The sequence below is a fragment of the Dipodomys ordii genome, unplaced genomic scaffold, assembly GCF_000151885.1.
Source record: "Dipodomys ordii isolate 6190 unplaced genomic scaffold, Dord_2.0 Scaffold126, whole genome shotgun sequence".
NCBI classification, from domain to species: Eukaryota; Metazoa; Chordata; class Mammalia; order Rodentia; family Heteromyidae; genus Dipodomys; species Dipodomys ordii.
This window is the reverse complement of record NW_012267342.1, coordinates 2,595,410-2,611,862: the sequence shown is the minus strand read 5'-3', so window position 1 is coordinate 2,611,862 and position 16,453 is coordinate 2,595,410. Positions and strand designations below refer to the sequence as shown.

At 35.8% G+C, this 16,453-nt stretch overlaps 1 protein-coding gene across 2 annotated transcripts in view; it reads left to right on the top strand.

The window, feature by feature from the left end:
• Positions 1–16,453, top strand: part of Arhgap15 (Rho GTPase activating protein 15) — a 639,204-nt gene that overhangs the window by 573,844 nt on the left and 48,907 nt on the right. For both annotated transcript variants that reach the window (XM_013030066.1, XM_013030068.1), the window contains one exon: positions 4,065–4,170. In XM_013030066.1, the coding sequence (XP_012885520.1) occupies positions 4,065–4,170 (106 nt within the window). The remainder of the gene's footprint in view (positions 1–4,064; positions 4,171–16,453) is intronic.

Here is a 16,453-nt window from a genome sequence, read left to right as displayed (position 1 = left end):
TCTTCTCAAATTTCCAGTGCTTCACAATAATGAGAAACCATATGCTAAAGGAGAAATATTAATAGAAAATGCTGTCTTTCAGATGCTCACTGAATCAATTGAAGATAGTTGACACATCTTTAGTAAGCAGTGTCTGAATATTAGCTCATTAACTACTCCTGTATTATGTATGCTGGTTCCAATTCCTAATATGACACATCAATAAACCAGATCTGAAAAGGTGTCATTTCAATTTTAATGTATCCAATTGTATTTTTGATGTTACCCCCACTTAGAAGCATTTGTGTTATTTCCTGATTTTACAAGCTATGGAAGAGTAGGTGTGGTATTGATTTGATCGCGATCACACTGCTTTTCTACAACCTTTTCAAAGATTTTCATCTGATGATGTTGTAAGAAAAAGAAATCGTTCTTCCTTAATACTATTTTAGTCTTCTGTGAACCATTGTAAAGCTCTCTTATACTTCAGCATAACTTAGACACAAATGTGCATGTTTAGTAATACAGTTGTCTGATGCCTCAAATATGTGTGGAAGTAGAACAAGAAAAAAAAATATTTTCGTGAACTATTCCTCATGGTGAATGCTTCTTATAGGAAGATTTTGCAACCACATCATATTTTATGAAAGTTCTTACACATAACTGCTCACCAATCAGATCATCTGCTCACAGAATTGTTAGGTACTGTGTAATGAGCTACCATGGCAATTATACCTTCACTAACTGACACTCACTTGGCTTAAGAATTAGTAGCTACATTTTGAATGCTCACTGCAACCAGATAATATGCTAAGTGCTAGAAATAAAAGGTGAACTAGACCCAGAATGAGCTGCAATAAAAGTGTTGGGGGACAGTGAGCATTTATAGAGTACTTAGTTTTACTAGTCATTGTGCAAAGTACAGTTCATACTATCTTGTTTATGATATAAAAACTATCCTTTAGATGTTATTTAAAGAGATTAAGAAATGCATTCAAGATCACATAGCTAATAAAAATTATTACTGAATTCAAATGAAGGTCTATCTATTCTAATCCATGCTCTCAACTTTCATTGGTTCAGCAATTCTTCTTTCATTCATTTCATCTTTTCTTAACACACCCAAAAAGACACTTTGCTTCATAGAAAAATTCTCTGTTCATGAGCAATTGACAAGCATTCATACAAAGGAAATAATATATGAAATGTTGTACAAGTAAAATATTCTAAGTGCAATTGAATACCTCAGAAAGAGAACTAACACTGGTTAGGTAATCTTATCATTCTTTTTACCTGGTGGCTTAAGAGAAGTGATAGTGTTTAGTTTCCATATAATTACCCTAACTATGACCTTGAAATTCAAGCATTCCAATTAAGAAATGCTTACCCTTTTTCCAAATCACCGTGAATGAATCACCCTGACTGTTCCCTAAAACTAGATTTTCCGGGTGCAGCCATTAAGATCCCTGACTACTTATTGCCTATCAAGATTGATTTAAGGCTGCTGCTTCAGTAGGCTTCACTCATTGTCAACTGGTCCTTTTTTTTTTTTTTTGAGATTTTTCACAATGACTTGATTATTACCATGGTCAGAAATTTCAGTGAAATAAAAAAGATCTCCTCTCTTTTCCCCATTTCATTTCTTTTTCCCTTGTCAGCCTCATCTTTATTGCTTAACCTAAATGATTTACCAGATCTCCAAGTAAAATACACTACTAGAAACATGACACACTATGAAAACTGTATTCACCTCTTGAATAGGTGTCTGTGAATATGTGTGTGAGTATGAATGCATGTGTTGTAGGTCCTTTTGTGTGTGTATAATCATCGGTATGATATGAGATAAGAAATATCCAATATCTCCATTCTCAGCATATTGTATCAATTTTAGTATATTGACTTCATGATACATTATAGATTCCTATGAAGCACCATAGCACCATATAAAAATATGGTAAATATTGTGAAGTAAAAGGATTTTCCCTGTTGTTTTTATTATTATTATAATTATTATTTCTTTTCTTCCACAGAAAAGATTACACGTGTTCTAAGCTATGGTGTTATAGCATTCTTCACTTCCTCTTTCCCTTTGTTTCTCTCATTTGCTTTGTCCAAGCCATATTATGTTGGAATTCTTCTAAGAATAACTGAAATTCTGAAGGCTTTGACTGTGGGAGGCATTATTTATAGACCTTTGTGGTTTGGGAGGAAAAAGAAAAGCTTCCAAGCAGAGTTCTACTAGGAAGACTGCCCTCACCCCACTTTGGCCAAATACCATCTTTGGCAGGATATCTTCCTATAATTCCTTATTTTTTTTTTTTTAAAAAAGGGTTGGAGTTGTTTTTTTTTTCAACATTGTATTAAGAAAATGGCCAGTTTCTAAACTAACTCTTTCTTACCCCATTATATAAAGTTTATATATTTGTTAACGGGTGATTATGAAGTGGGCTTTTGGCAGCACTTCTTATTAGGGACTATTTGGCCTATCCACAAAAGCTTTGGTACACCAACTTGTTTATTCATGTCAAAGAAACCCAGGTCTCATTGTTCTCCAGATACAGAGATACTCCTTCCAGGAGTGTGTTACATACTTTATAGCCTCAATTTTCAAGGACATCTCACAGTACAACCATTCCACCTTCCTTCTAAGAAGCAGAAAGGGGAAAAGACAAAAGGATTCCAAAGCTAAATCCACTCTATACACAGCCTTCTCTAACAACACATTGACTTCGTCACATGGTTATAACAGCTGCTCGTAAGTGTAGGAAATAGATCTTTTTCACTGTGTATGTTATCACAGTGGATTATCATTTGATAGGAAAAGGAATGGAAATTCAGTGGATTTCAACTTATATTATTTTCCTATAAATCATCTTTTCCAGCAATGACCTCTTTTAAATCATGAAGCACTCTATGCTAGAAGTTGAAGATAAAATACAGAAAGGAAAAACACTTTAATTCAATGTATATAAAGTGTTTAAGTACAATAAATATTTACATTTTTTGATGGTACAGGCCTATTTAAAACTCTGGTGATGAATATCCTAGGGTATTATTAACAGCAATAATAAAAACAATCTTTGTTCCAAAAAACTTGTCAAAAAATCAAACCAAAAGAATAATTGTAATCAAATCATACTCTATGTCTTTGTTTATTAATTTCCTACCAAGTTTGTGGCTTAAGAGAATAGGAACTTGTTATCTTACCGTATTGGAGTTTAGAAATATGCAATCTGTTTTTCTGGGTAAAACTAGAGCTGTTAACAGGCCTGTGCATCTTCCAGAGGCTGGTTTTTTTTCTCTCTCTTCTCCCTCTCCCTCTCTCACTTCCTCCAGCCCCTCCCCCCTTTTGTTTTTTTGCTGGTCCTGGGGTTTGAACTCAGGGCTTGGGCACTGTCCCTGAGCTTCTTCTGCTCAAGGGTAATGCTCTATTACTTGAGCCACAGGACCACTTCCAGCCTTTTCTGTGTAGTTTATTGGAGATAAAGTCTCACAGATTTTTCTGTGTAGGCTAGCTTCGAACCTCAATCCTCAGATCTCATCTTCTTGAGTAGCTAGGATTACAGAAGTGAGCCACTGGCATGCGGCTACCTCTCCTACTTTCTGACTCATTCTCATGCTTCCTTTTCATCAGGACTTTCATAATCACACTGGGCCCACTACCATGACCCGGAAAATTCTCCCCTCTTCAATTCTTTATTTTATCCCATTTATAAAGTCTCCTTTGCCGTGACATACCAAAGTCACAGGTTCCCAGGACTAGGACATAGATATCATGGAAGTCCTTATTCACCCCATCATACATAAGCAGTTCAATACCTGATCTTAGCAGAGAGATTTTTATCTAAGTAACATTTTTTCTAAGTAGCACTATTGCTGCTTTCATATCATCATGAGGTCAAAATAAAGAAACTCCATAACAAATAAGCAAAAAATATATACTCTCTTTGGCTTTTGATTAGTACTTTGAATAGCTAAAGCTTAGTCAAAGTTCTTATAAGAATATTCTCTCAACTACTTAAAAGAATCTCATTTTGTTTTGCTTTAATTTTTCTTTTAATTAGCTGTTGATTTTTTTTCCCCAGAAAAGCAAGACAACAATGCAAGAATTGAAGCTCTAAAGTCTCTGGTACAAAAACTTCCTCTACCAAATCGTGACACCATGAAAGTACTGTTTGGACATCTAAATAAGTAAGTTGTAAGGATTTCTGGGTGTTGTAGTATGGTAATTTCTGAAATGAGCAAATTTGATTTTAGTACTCTAAAACAAGTATTTCCCAATGCATTCATTTCATATTTTCCCATACAGCTGATCTAAGTCTTCTAACAGATGCTAAAAAATGTGCTAGTGATAGGAAGAACTACCTACAAAAGAAATTTCTAAATAAATTTGTTTTTCCTGGCTTTTCCAATAGGCAGAAACATTGTCAGAGTTCTGAAATGCACTACCTTGGCTTTGCTGAGTAGTATCATGTAAGAAGCAAGAAATGGTTCTGTTACAAAACCAGTCCCACCAGAAACTGAGGATTATTATTTGAGGCAAGCCCATACAAAATATTTATTCATCAAGACTAGATAACAATAAATAAGCCAGATATGGGATGCATACCTATAACTCTATGTACAAGGCAAAAGTAGGAGAATCATAAACAAAGATTGGCCTCAGACAAAAGCAAGACTTCCTGAAAAACAAACAAAGCAAACTGGTCTGGATGTGTGGCTCAAGTGGTGAAGTTCCTGCCTAGCAAGTGCAGGGCCCTCAGTTCAAACTGAAGTATAGTCAAGAAGACAAGGAAACAGAAGAAAAGGAAAAAGAGAAAGCTAGGGAGGAGAGAAGGAGGAAGAAAAGGGGGAGGAAAAGCTGGTCCAGCCTCACCAGTGATCAAGAATAAGTTATTTAAACTCTCTGAAATTCAGGTTTCTCCAATTGATAAAGTGCTGCCCATTTGAACAACAAAGATAGTATTTTAGCAAGAAAAGGGGAAATGCACTGACCCAGAGGGCTCTAGCACCTAATAGCCAGGGGTGTGGTGCTAGTTGCTGAGGTCATAGATGCTAGCACCTAATAGCCAGGGGTGTGGTGCTAGTGACTGAGGTCATAGATGCTAGCGTCATATCACATAATTCTTTGTGCATCAGTGGGAGACCCAGGTTCCATTCTAAGCACAAGGCAGAACCTCTGAAGGATGACAAACTGAAAGAATACAAAATATTGCTCTGGCTACCGAGTGAAGATAAGATTGCAAGTTTGAAAGTCAAGAGATCTATTAGCTGGAGACCATAATAGTCCATGCACGAAATCATGGTGGCTTGAGTAAAGCCACCAGAGAGAAGTGAAGGAAGATAATTTAGAGATAGATCAGGTTGGATTTGCTAGTAGCTATTATATGGTGAGAAAGGAAAGTAGATACCAATCTACCACTCTGGGTTTCTGCTTGGACAAATGGGAAAAAAATGATAATGTGAAATGGGGGTGGAAGAGAAGTTTGAGAGCTTAATTTTGGACAGTCTGAAATGACTGCTATTTGACTTGTTAACTTCTTCAGCAGAGGCAGAGTTCAATACAAGTGATGAGGTTTAGTGTTCATCCTAAATGTCTAGTGCTCTTGCACTTGTAGAATAATGGACTAAAATAGTGATTTTGCTCTTTGGGAGACTAAAATCTCTTTAATTACCTTTATCGTCCATGCTTTGGGATGTCTGTTCTACAAATCTATTCAACTTATCCATTACATGATTTAAATTTTAAATATAATACTTCCTTCTACACAAAAAAGTAAGCAAAAGTGATGTATATCCATTAAAAAGTGAAATTTGCCTACCAGTCAAACCTATGTTCATTGTTGCTTGTGGTGTTAAACTACATTATACTGTATATGTTGTTCCACTCCTATTTGGTAACTCATGGATGGCTTTCCATTTCATTATACAGAGTTGTTTCATTTTTTTAATAATGTTTTATCTACCATGGTGTGGAGAGTCCCTAATTTGCTAGCCTTGCACTGAAGAACACATTCTAATTGAAGGCATCATATTTGTTACTCTCTTGTTCTGCTCTCATAGGAATGGATGATTTTAAAGTTCTGAATATCGTTATGTATGAATGTCCCTTCTATCACCTCCATACGCTGGTTACTACAGAAAAGGTTTAGTGGAAACATGTTGGAATTTTAATGAAGTAGGAAAAGAGCAAGAGAAATAGAGTTTAATCCTTCTTCTATTTTTTACTCTTTCATCATCTCAGGAAAGTAAAATAGGATTATATAATATCAATTTAACCATATCTTGTGGTTATAAGAATTAAATGAGACAATGCATTTAAAATGCCTGGCACATGGTAAGCATTCTTTGTCTGTTAATACTTTTTCCCTCAGGATTCTTACACACCATGAAAGAGGTTTCAGGTGTCAAGTAAATTCTGGAGTTCTTATCTCAGTAATTCTAACTGGACAAAGTCATAAAGTAAATGGAAGAGGATACTATTTAATGCTATGCACTATTGAGTCTTTAAAGTTTTTGAGAGGCATCTATTAGAATCTCAATTATTTTCTTTTTCTCAACCAGAAAAAGTAGGTATATAAATATATATTTATATATAGGCATATATATATTTATATATAAAGAAGAAACTAAGTGCCAGCTAAAACTTCCTTTAGGAATACAGAGAGGAGGGAGAGAATGAGAGAGACAGACTGATGGACAGATAGTAGAGACAGAGAGACAGTTAATCAATCATATTTATTACTCGCAATCCCAGTACTAACAATTAATATTTGATTATGTCTTTTCTATCTAAATTAGTTTCCTACTACTGTTAGGACTTTTTAATTCAATGGAATAGATGGAAGTCAATGGCTTAAACTAAGATTTAGGATCAGATTATTCTATAACCTCACAGTGTCCATACTTATAAGGTTTTGCTGTAAATGGGCATAAAATGGGTTATCTCCAGCCTCCAACCTTTCTTGGGTAGCGTGACATATTCCATCCTGCATCAATTTATAAATTGAATTCAATTATGCGTAAGTGTGTTCGCACGATTATATCTTGTTAAGCATTTTTGCAAAGTTTTTGATAAACAGCCAATCGTGGCATGTCATCAAAGCTTGAGAAGACTAAATAAGAAGTTTGTTTAACTAGAATTTAAATATATTCATGTTTGAAAGAATCATTAGAATGTTTTCCTTAGTCTTGATGCATTTGGTAGTTCTTCAGAAAATTTACCGTCAACACTTGTATGTAGTGTTTATTCTGAATTGTTGCAAATATATATATTTTGAAGTTTGTTTAATGAGGGTTAGAGAACATAATGAAGTGCCAGAAATTCCACTTGACCTACGTATGCTACAGTCAACAGAACAGTACTGCACATTTGCAGAGCTCTGAGTTAAACACTTCTTTCAAAGCAGAGTAACTACCAACAGGGAAGCCTTAACAAGGCACAATTGGACTAGAAGATTGATGTAAACCTTATCCAGAAGAGCTATATTTTTAAAGAGCTGTGATTATGTTAACCATAAGACTGTGCAATGGCTGAATAGTGTTAGGGATCAAAATCCTCATTCTGAATCAAACTCAAGTTATTCCTCTTTTTTTTTAGTTTGGTTTTTTTTGTGTGAAAATACTGTACAGAGGGGTTACAATTACATAAACAAGGTAATGAGTACATTTCTTATCAAGCATTGTTGCCTCCTCCTTTGTTTCTCCTTACCATCCCTGCCCTCTGATGCCTCTACCCCCACCCACCCACCCCTTCCCCACCCCCTGACAAAGTTGTAAAGTTCGTTTTTTGACATAACGTCTTGTACATCTCATTGTTGCAATGGGTCCATCTGTATCCCTATTTAAACAATTTGTTTTTTCCCTTCCCCTCACCAAATTATACCAACATCAAATACAGTGAAAACAGGGGTTATACCACGGGGGAGGGACATACAAAGCAACCAAAAAATCATCTTATAAATGTTAGAAACAATAGCAAGAAAGAAAAACCATGAATGACATTGCCCCATTTGTTAGGAAACAGAAAGACTTGGAAAAATTTATATTAAGTGAAGTAAGCCAGGCCCAAAGAAATATAGGTTCCATGGTTTCCCTTATTTGCAATAACTAGCATATGTCTGAGACAAGCAGAAACAGTCAGATAAGTTGATGTTAGGCGAAATGAATCCCCAGATAAGAACTCAAACTCAAGTCATTCTTCTGTGATTCTACTATTGTATCTTCATGCCAGAAATCCAGAATAAACTCACATCTCAAAGTGTTATCAATCAGAAATCTTTATGAATGTCCTCTTTTACAAGTTGACATAACAGTATGCTATCAAAGGTCTTGTGATCACTTCCGAAGCATCATACCAATGTGGAAGTTCTAGCCTTATTACATATGTGTCATGTAGTATTTTCCTACACTCTACTTCTTTCGAAAGGCAAAGAAGAAGAATGGTGAGAAAATTAATGGGAAGAGATGTAGAAAATTTATTTTTACTTGTTGATGGATAATAGTTGGAAGGTGAGAATCAGTTAAAGAAGTTAAGGAACAAATAAGGACTCACTAACACTTTATGAATCATGCAACTGAAGTGTATAATGTACATACTGCTTCTGACTCTTCTCAAACCTAGTGTAAGGTGAAAGAGGAATGAAAGAATTTAGGAAACCCAGTGACAGTTCTTCCACTGAAGTTATAGAAATCGGTCAGAAAGAAATGACCAAAATCTTGAGATACTTTGGAAAGACAAGTCCATAGAAATTTTCTTTCTTTTTTTTTTTTAACATTTCAAATTTTCTTTTATTCTGGAATTTGTTAAAGGTAAAGTGACAAAATGTTTGGAAATGGTTCCATCCTTATCTGAGGTTGATAGTAAAGTAACTAGTATTAAAGATGAACTAAAATTGACACAGCTTGACATTTGTTTAGCTGGATAGTGGGTACATGAAGTTCATTATATTAACCTCTCTAATTCTTTTTTCACATAATTTGATAAATTTTAAATTTAATTAAAATATCACAATATAACCCCCTCATTTTTTATTGTAAAAATACCATATAGAGGGGTTACAATTACTTGGGCAAGATAATGAGTACATTTCTTATCAAGTATTGTTGCCTCCTCCTTTGTTTCCCCTTCCCATCCCTTCCCATCTCCCCTCCTCTCCCACCTCCTCTATTCCCCTCCACCACCACCCCGCCTCCGCCAAAGTTGCAAGGTTCGTTTTTCGACATAACGATTTGTACATCTCATTGTTGCAGTGGGTCCACCTGTATCCCTATTTAAACGATTTGTTTTTTCCCTTCCTCTCCACAAATTATACCAACATCAAATACAGTGAAAGCAGGGGTTTTACCGTGGGGAAGGGACATACAAAGCAACAAAGAAATCATCTTATAAATATGTTAGAAACAATTGCATGAAAGCAAAAACATTTGAATATTTATCTTGGCGTTCATTTCACCTAACATCAACTTATCTGACCTTTTCTGCTTATCTCAGACATAGAAATTTTCTTGTATTCATTTCTCTATCACCTTTTCGAGCTAGCCATATAAAGAAGTCTGTTAATTCTAATGCTATGTAACTGTGAAAATAGTACACTTGGCAACAACTTAAAAAAAGGCAAAAGCAGATATTACTAGGAAGGTATACTTTTCTCTATTTTTAAGTACAAATAGGAAAAAGAGGAAATAATATGTTTAAAAAGTAATGAAATAGAACAAATGCTATTTTGTCAAGTGTGAATTGAATCAAGCCACCTATAGGCCATGGAGGGAAGTGCCAGAGAGCGTTTGAGCAAATTCATCAAGAATGAAGATTATCTCCATGTGTTTTAAACTAGGGATCTTAACATCCCTATTATATAATAAATAGTACAGCAGGGGGAAAGTTTATGCAGATAAAATTGTTTTCAGGAATATTCTTGTACTCGTGGAAGCCTGAAAACAGTGTTGTGAATGGAAAGGATCAGATAGAACATGGAATACGAGATTGGTTTTACAACATGTAGCACAAAGCTTATTTTCTTTAATTTGTGGAAATAGTTGTATTGAGTTAAATGAAATCACAGATAGTAAGATCTTTACCTACTTAGAAAATAATTTTAAAATATGTGGAAAAATTGTGTATATGGAAAAATCGATACAAATACTTGCTGAATGTTAATATTTCTTTGAGATACTGAATTATGAGAGGCTTTTGTTTTTCATCACGTGTTTCTTTTTCTTCACTAACAACAATGTAGAACTATGGATTGAGGTTGAGAGAACGAAGAGAACAGTCCTTGGATTTAGGCAATCCTGATGTGTGTTTTGGCTGTATAGCACACTGAAAGTGGAACCGTGGCCAAGCTGCTCAGCACTATGCGTCCATTTTGCCATCTGTGAAATGGAGACCATTGTAGAATCTCTTCCTGTGCTGAGAAGCAGATGAATACCACTCTTAGATAGCCTTGCACAGCATGTAGCTGTACTAGGTAAATAAATGCAGGTACTAGATAAATATTATATATCTATGTATATTAGTTATAATGAGGAAGATATGAAATATTTTAATGAAATAAATATAGGAAGAATTTCTAAGGTGGTACCAGAGTCCAATTACTCTTCATTTTCCTAACTTTCAGAAAACTCCTTATCCTCACCAGAAAATCTTTGACGAAACCCTGGTTTCCTTACTGACTTGACCCAACCAGATTCCTGGAGGTCCAAGAGGCTGTATTTACATTTCACAATTAATGTGACACCTCTCTCCTCATCCCCAATACCAAAGCTATTCTGTTATGAATTCCCGATCAACTTGGCTGGCATCTTGTCCTATGTCCTTAGTTCTGAATGTTTTCACCTTCAGATGAGAGTTTGCTGACACAGTAGGCTCTCCCAACCATACTAGGTATAGGGCAAGTGTGAAAAGACTTTGAGGTAGGCTGCTCTTCCTCCACTACTTGTCATCTTAAACAGTTGGGAGGCTGAAAGCTGAGTATCTAGGTTTGAAGCCAGCCAGAAATAACCCCTTTTATCTTTCATTGGCCAGTACAAAGTCAGATACGGAGGTATGGCTCAAGTGGGAGCGCACCCACTTTGAGTGGGAAAGTCAAGTAAGAGTGCAGGACTCTGAGTTCAAGCCTCAGTACTTGGTATACACACACACACACACACACACACACACACACACACACACACACGGTGTCTCTAGTTTCCCAAGGAAAATTATTTTGCCTTCTCTAGCTTATCAAAATAATTCTCATAATGAGAATGTCCTGCCATGCAAGAGAGAAAATGGTTCTGTGGAATCCATGCAAATGAGATAGTTTGAAGGCAGGGGAACTTTACATCTGTCTCAGCTACCAGTAAAAACATTCATCATAGAATCCTAGTAATACCATATTACCAGGCCTGGCCCTACCCTCGAGTACTGGAATTCCTGCTGCATCTATTAGTAAGGTATTCTGTTTATTACTGAAGTATGTTCCCACATGTTTATTACTAAGATAAAAATAATTCATGATAATTACTGAAAATTTAGAAAATAATAAACTATTTCCAAAAGCAAAACTGAAAGAGATAGATTTACTTTGAGGCATGTATTTGGGGAGCCAAAACAATGTAGGATTTTTAAGGGTGTGGGAGACACAAAAGAATACTAGTTCTTATTTTTTTGTGTGAAAATACTGTACAGAGGGGTTACAATTACATGGGCAAGATAAGGAGTACATTTCTTATCAAGCATTGTAGCCTCCTCCTTTGTTTCCCCTCCCATCCCTTCCCATACACCCCTCCTCCCCCCACCCAATCCTCTCCCCCCACCCCCTGCCCCAAAGTTGAGATGTACAAGTCGTTATGTCGAAAACGAACTTTACAACTTCAGTTCTTATTCTTGTACGCAATATTCTGGAAAAATCAAAATGTCTTAGTAAGGGGTGACTTTTGGGAATTATTTTAATTCTGGAATTTCCATGCACAAGTCCATGAATTTTATCTCCAGCACACACACACACACACACACACACACACAAACACACACACACACACAATTATTTGAATAATCAAGAGTTATGAAATAATCTTGTTTTTTAAAAAATAATCTCAGAAGAATGCATTTGCTGCTGATTTTAGTTACAATGAAGCATACTTTCAGCAGATTTATATGCTGTAAAACAGGTTTAAAAGGAAAACGAAAGTCTCCTCTTTTGCTTTGACTCTTAGAAAATCACCCAGCTGTTCTTAGAATTCCAAGGTGAAAAAATGATATGGCTGAATAGGCAAATCTCATGGAAGAATGCCAGTTGAGTGCCTTGTTGAAAGGAGAAACTGTTAAGCTGTGGCTATTTGTGAGAGTAAACTGATATTTAGTGCTTCTCTGTGGTCTTCATGGATATTAAATAAAATATTCTATAAAAATATGTCCTAGGCAACATAAATGATGATGACCTAGAAATATAAGAGTTGTACAGGGAAACAATAGTGAGGAAACTATTCATCCACTCTCTCTTTTAAATGGCATTGTGGCCATTTCTGATATTTAAGCAAGAAGAAAGATTAGGTATGGTTAAAGAATGAACTTCAAAGTCTACAAGACTTCACCCTTTTCTCTGGTCCTTAAGAGCAATGGTTGGTAAGCCTTTCTGCTGCCCATCCAGGCCTCTAAATGCTCAGGTCTGGTATTCTTTGGAGCAGAGTGTGTTTTTCTGTGCTGTCCTCTGGCACTGTGCTCTTTTTCTGTACACTTTGGTCTCCCACCCAACCACAATACCTGATATCCAAAGACTTGCAGACCATGGGTATTTTTACTGGAAAATGAAGGATATGTGCAAATTGTTATTTTCTTTTTCACTTTCTTTCTTCTTTAATTTCTCTTTTCTTCTTTTCCCTCCTGAGGGACAAGGGTTGCACGTTGTTTGAAATGAGCCAGAAGTTTAATAGCTACTCTGCTTGTGAGTCTGAAATGGTACCCTCATCACTTTGAAGAGCTAATGTTCTTCCTATGGGCCCGAAATTTCTCAACTGGACTCATGTGGCAGAATTTGGCCTGGTAGTTAAGAAAATTAATTACTCTGATTGCAAGGGTGAAGCAATAGTTCCCAACTCCCCATAGTAATCATTAAAAAGTCATCTACTTAGGAAACATCTTGGCACAGGATTTATAAGGTTTTCGAGCTGGGGACCAGGGTTCAATGATCCTTCCCATAGTGTATCCTTGTTCTAGGGTAAGACTTTGGGAGATAAGCTTTTAAGTCAGGATTTAAACTGTTGCTTAGATCTTCAGATTTCACATTTGAATGGTAGTATTCATCAAGCAAGCGCATGCGTGTGGGTGCGCGCATGTGCACACACACACACACAAACAACTTTAAAAGACTACTGTCCCATTGATCATGATCCTCTCTATCATTAGTAAAGGTCTATATTAGGGAGATATTTACCTCCTAAGAGGTCTTTTTTATTTTATTTTATTTTTTTGGTGGGTCGTGGGGCTTGAACTCTGGGCTTGGGTACTGTCCCTGCGCTCTGCAGCTCAAAGCAAGCGCTCAACCACTTGAGCCACAACGCCACTTCAGGTTTTCTAGTGGTTTATTAGAGATAAGAGTCTCAAGGTCTTTCTTGATCCCAGCCTCCTGAGTAGCTAGGATTACAGGCATGAGCCACCAGCGCCCAGCCCTAAGAGGTTTTTGTTTGTTTGTTTGAACTGTCTTTACTACAACTCTTGGTCTTTTATCTAATGGGGAAAAAAATAGGAATTTGGACTTGAAAGACAGGCTCCAGTCCTAACCTCAGCCTTTAGAAACTGTTCAACACTGAAAACATTTTTTACTAATTTGAATCATTCCTTTGGCTCATGTATGAAATATGTATTCACATTTTGAGAAAGTTTGTTAACTATAAAAGTCTACCTGCTTGTTAGCTCAAGGAATTTTAAGTGGGTCTCTGCAGTATTCCAGGCCTGCAGATATGGGTGTGGCAAACACTCGTCCTTGAACTACAATCCACCCTGCCTCCTGTTTTTATCAATAAAGCTATTTTGGAATTTCATGCACATATACCTTTTCATGTATTGCACAATTGCATACTATGTTGGCAAGAGTTAAACAGTTGTAAGTCAGACAAGATCAAAAGTGCTACCTGATCTTTTCCAGAAAAGAAAAAAACTGATTGATGCTAAAGAATGGAACCACCAAGTAAGAATTAAAATATAGCTCTGAGATTTCAAAGAATACTTCCTAAAGAACATGACTCTTTGTTTTCAAGGAACCTTGCTGTAAACAAAGAGAATATAATCTTCATTTGGTATCTGACGAGAGTTGGTTCCAGGATATTCTCTCCACATATTCCTAGAAGTAACAATGTCTGAAGTTTAAATTTCTTATATCAAGTGGCATAGTATTTGTGAAGAACCTACAGCATCCTTCTGTACACTTTATCTCTAGGTTATATATGCCTAGATGTAAAAGAATGATAGGTAAATAGGTGCTATACAGTATTCTTTTAGGAAATTATGGTAAGAAAAAGGTCTGTACAAGTTCAAGCCAGAAGAATAAATTTAATACTTTTGATCAGCAGTGGTTTCAATCCTCCACTATGAAGTTCACAAATACATTGTATACCAATGCATGGAGAACTATGATGTGGTAAAGAATTTGCAAGGGTTATTGAATGACTAAAGATTATGGGTCATAAACACATGGGGAAGAAAATGAGATTGAAATACTGCAGAATAATTATATTGTCAAGAACATCCTGGGCTTTGCTAAAGAGTTTGAAGTTATTTGTAGAGAACCCAGGCAAAGTACCAAAGTACCAAAGGATATGAAGTAATATTTGTGTTTATAAAGTTTACAGCTTTTATAAGCATAAAGGATTGTTTGTGGGAAGGGTGAAAACAGTTGAGAGGCTAGTGTAATAGTCTAAACTAGAGACACCAAAGTGAATTCCAGTGTGATGCAAAGAATAGGGGAAATAAATGAGTTGCAGAAGAATTGATGAGGTAGGTTCTAAGAGACATGTTCACCAAGTACATAAGAAGCCCAGGATGGCTTCCAGGTTGTTAACTACCTGAAGGTGATATCCAGAATTTAGATGCAGGAAAAGAGTCAACATGGAGTCATGAAAAACTCTAAAATTTTTAAGACATGGTATCATTTGTTATTCACTTATATTCCAGCAATATACAGTAGTGAAGAAATATACACTGGGAATACAAGGAAGTTTATTTGAGATCTCGATATTAGATTTGTGAGCTGTCAATTTAAAGGTAACCATGGGGGATAGTTATGAATAATCCTAAACAGTCTGAGAGGGGTTGCGCCCAGATACTTAGGAACTTCTAACATTAGATGAATAGATACCAGGAAAGTCATTTGAGAATGATGTGTGTATTGATAGAAAGAAAATGTGGCAAGAATAGATCTTTTACATTTTGTGACTAAAACCACACAAAGGAGACCTAGAAAATTCTCATGATAAGACATTGGGAAAATTTTTTCCTGATTCAATACTATTTTTATCTTCATCCTTCAGTTTTAAAAAAAATAGGTACACTAATTGAGCTGAAAAAGGGTGATATTCCTTTTATACATTTATTTGAAAATACTGGTAAGAATAGAAGCTGAAATAATTGTCATGACCCCTTCTTCCATTAGAATATTAGTTCCAGGGAAGAAATATGTGTCTTATATCCTTAGGGTTCCTTCTACTATTAGCCCCAAAAGACTATCCCAGTATCCTACAATTGCAGATACTTATTAATTTTTGTGGAATAAATGAAAACACTTGAATTCATTGAACAAGATGATTAAAGTCTAATAGTTGTGTGGTTTCATGTAAGATTAACTACTTAAGGCTGGAAATATTAGAAACAATACATTTCAGACTAGAACTAAGTACTATTCCACTTTGAGGTTATTGGGAATAACTTGTCCTAAAGTGTATCTCTCCTCATCTGATCTTTATCACTTCACTGAAATGAAGAATAGATCCCTTCTGATTATATAGAAGACAATATTGGTATTCGTATGCATGTTGAGTACATTAAGTAATAATGAACAAGTGCTAAAAGAAGATGAAGAAGCAGGAGTCAAGGGACCTATGGCCACTTGCCAGTGACTCTGAGCCTATGAGATCTATTAAAACACTGCCAGTTAACATTGCCAGTGCTTATAATTTCTTGATTATCTGGAATTAGTAATGGGACTTGGAACATAAAATTTTATTTTTACATCTTTGTCATAGCTCCAATACTAAATAAAAGAAAGTCTATCAGTTCTATCTCCTAACAGCTCACACCCAATGTCCCCTGAACGTCTTTTTTTTAAGAATAAAAAGGTAAAATTGTTCAATAAAATTTCATACATATTCAATTATTTAACATCAATTGAAAAGACAAGAGAGAGAGAGGAAGAGAAGGAGAAGGGAGAGAGCAAAAAGGAAGGAAGGAAGGAAGGAAGGAAGGAAGGAAGGAAGGAAGGAAGGAAGGAAGGAAAGAAGG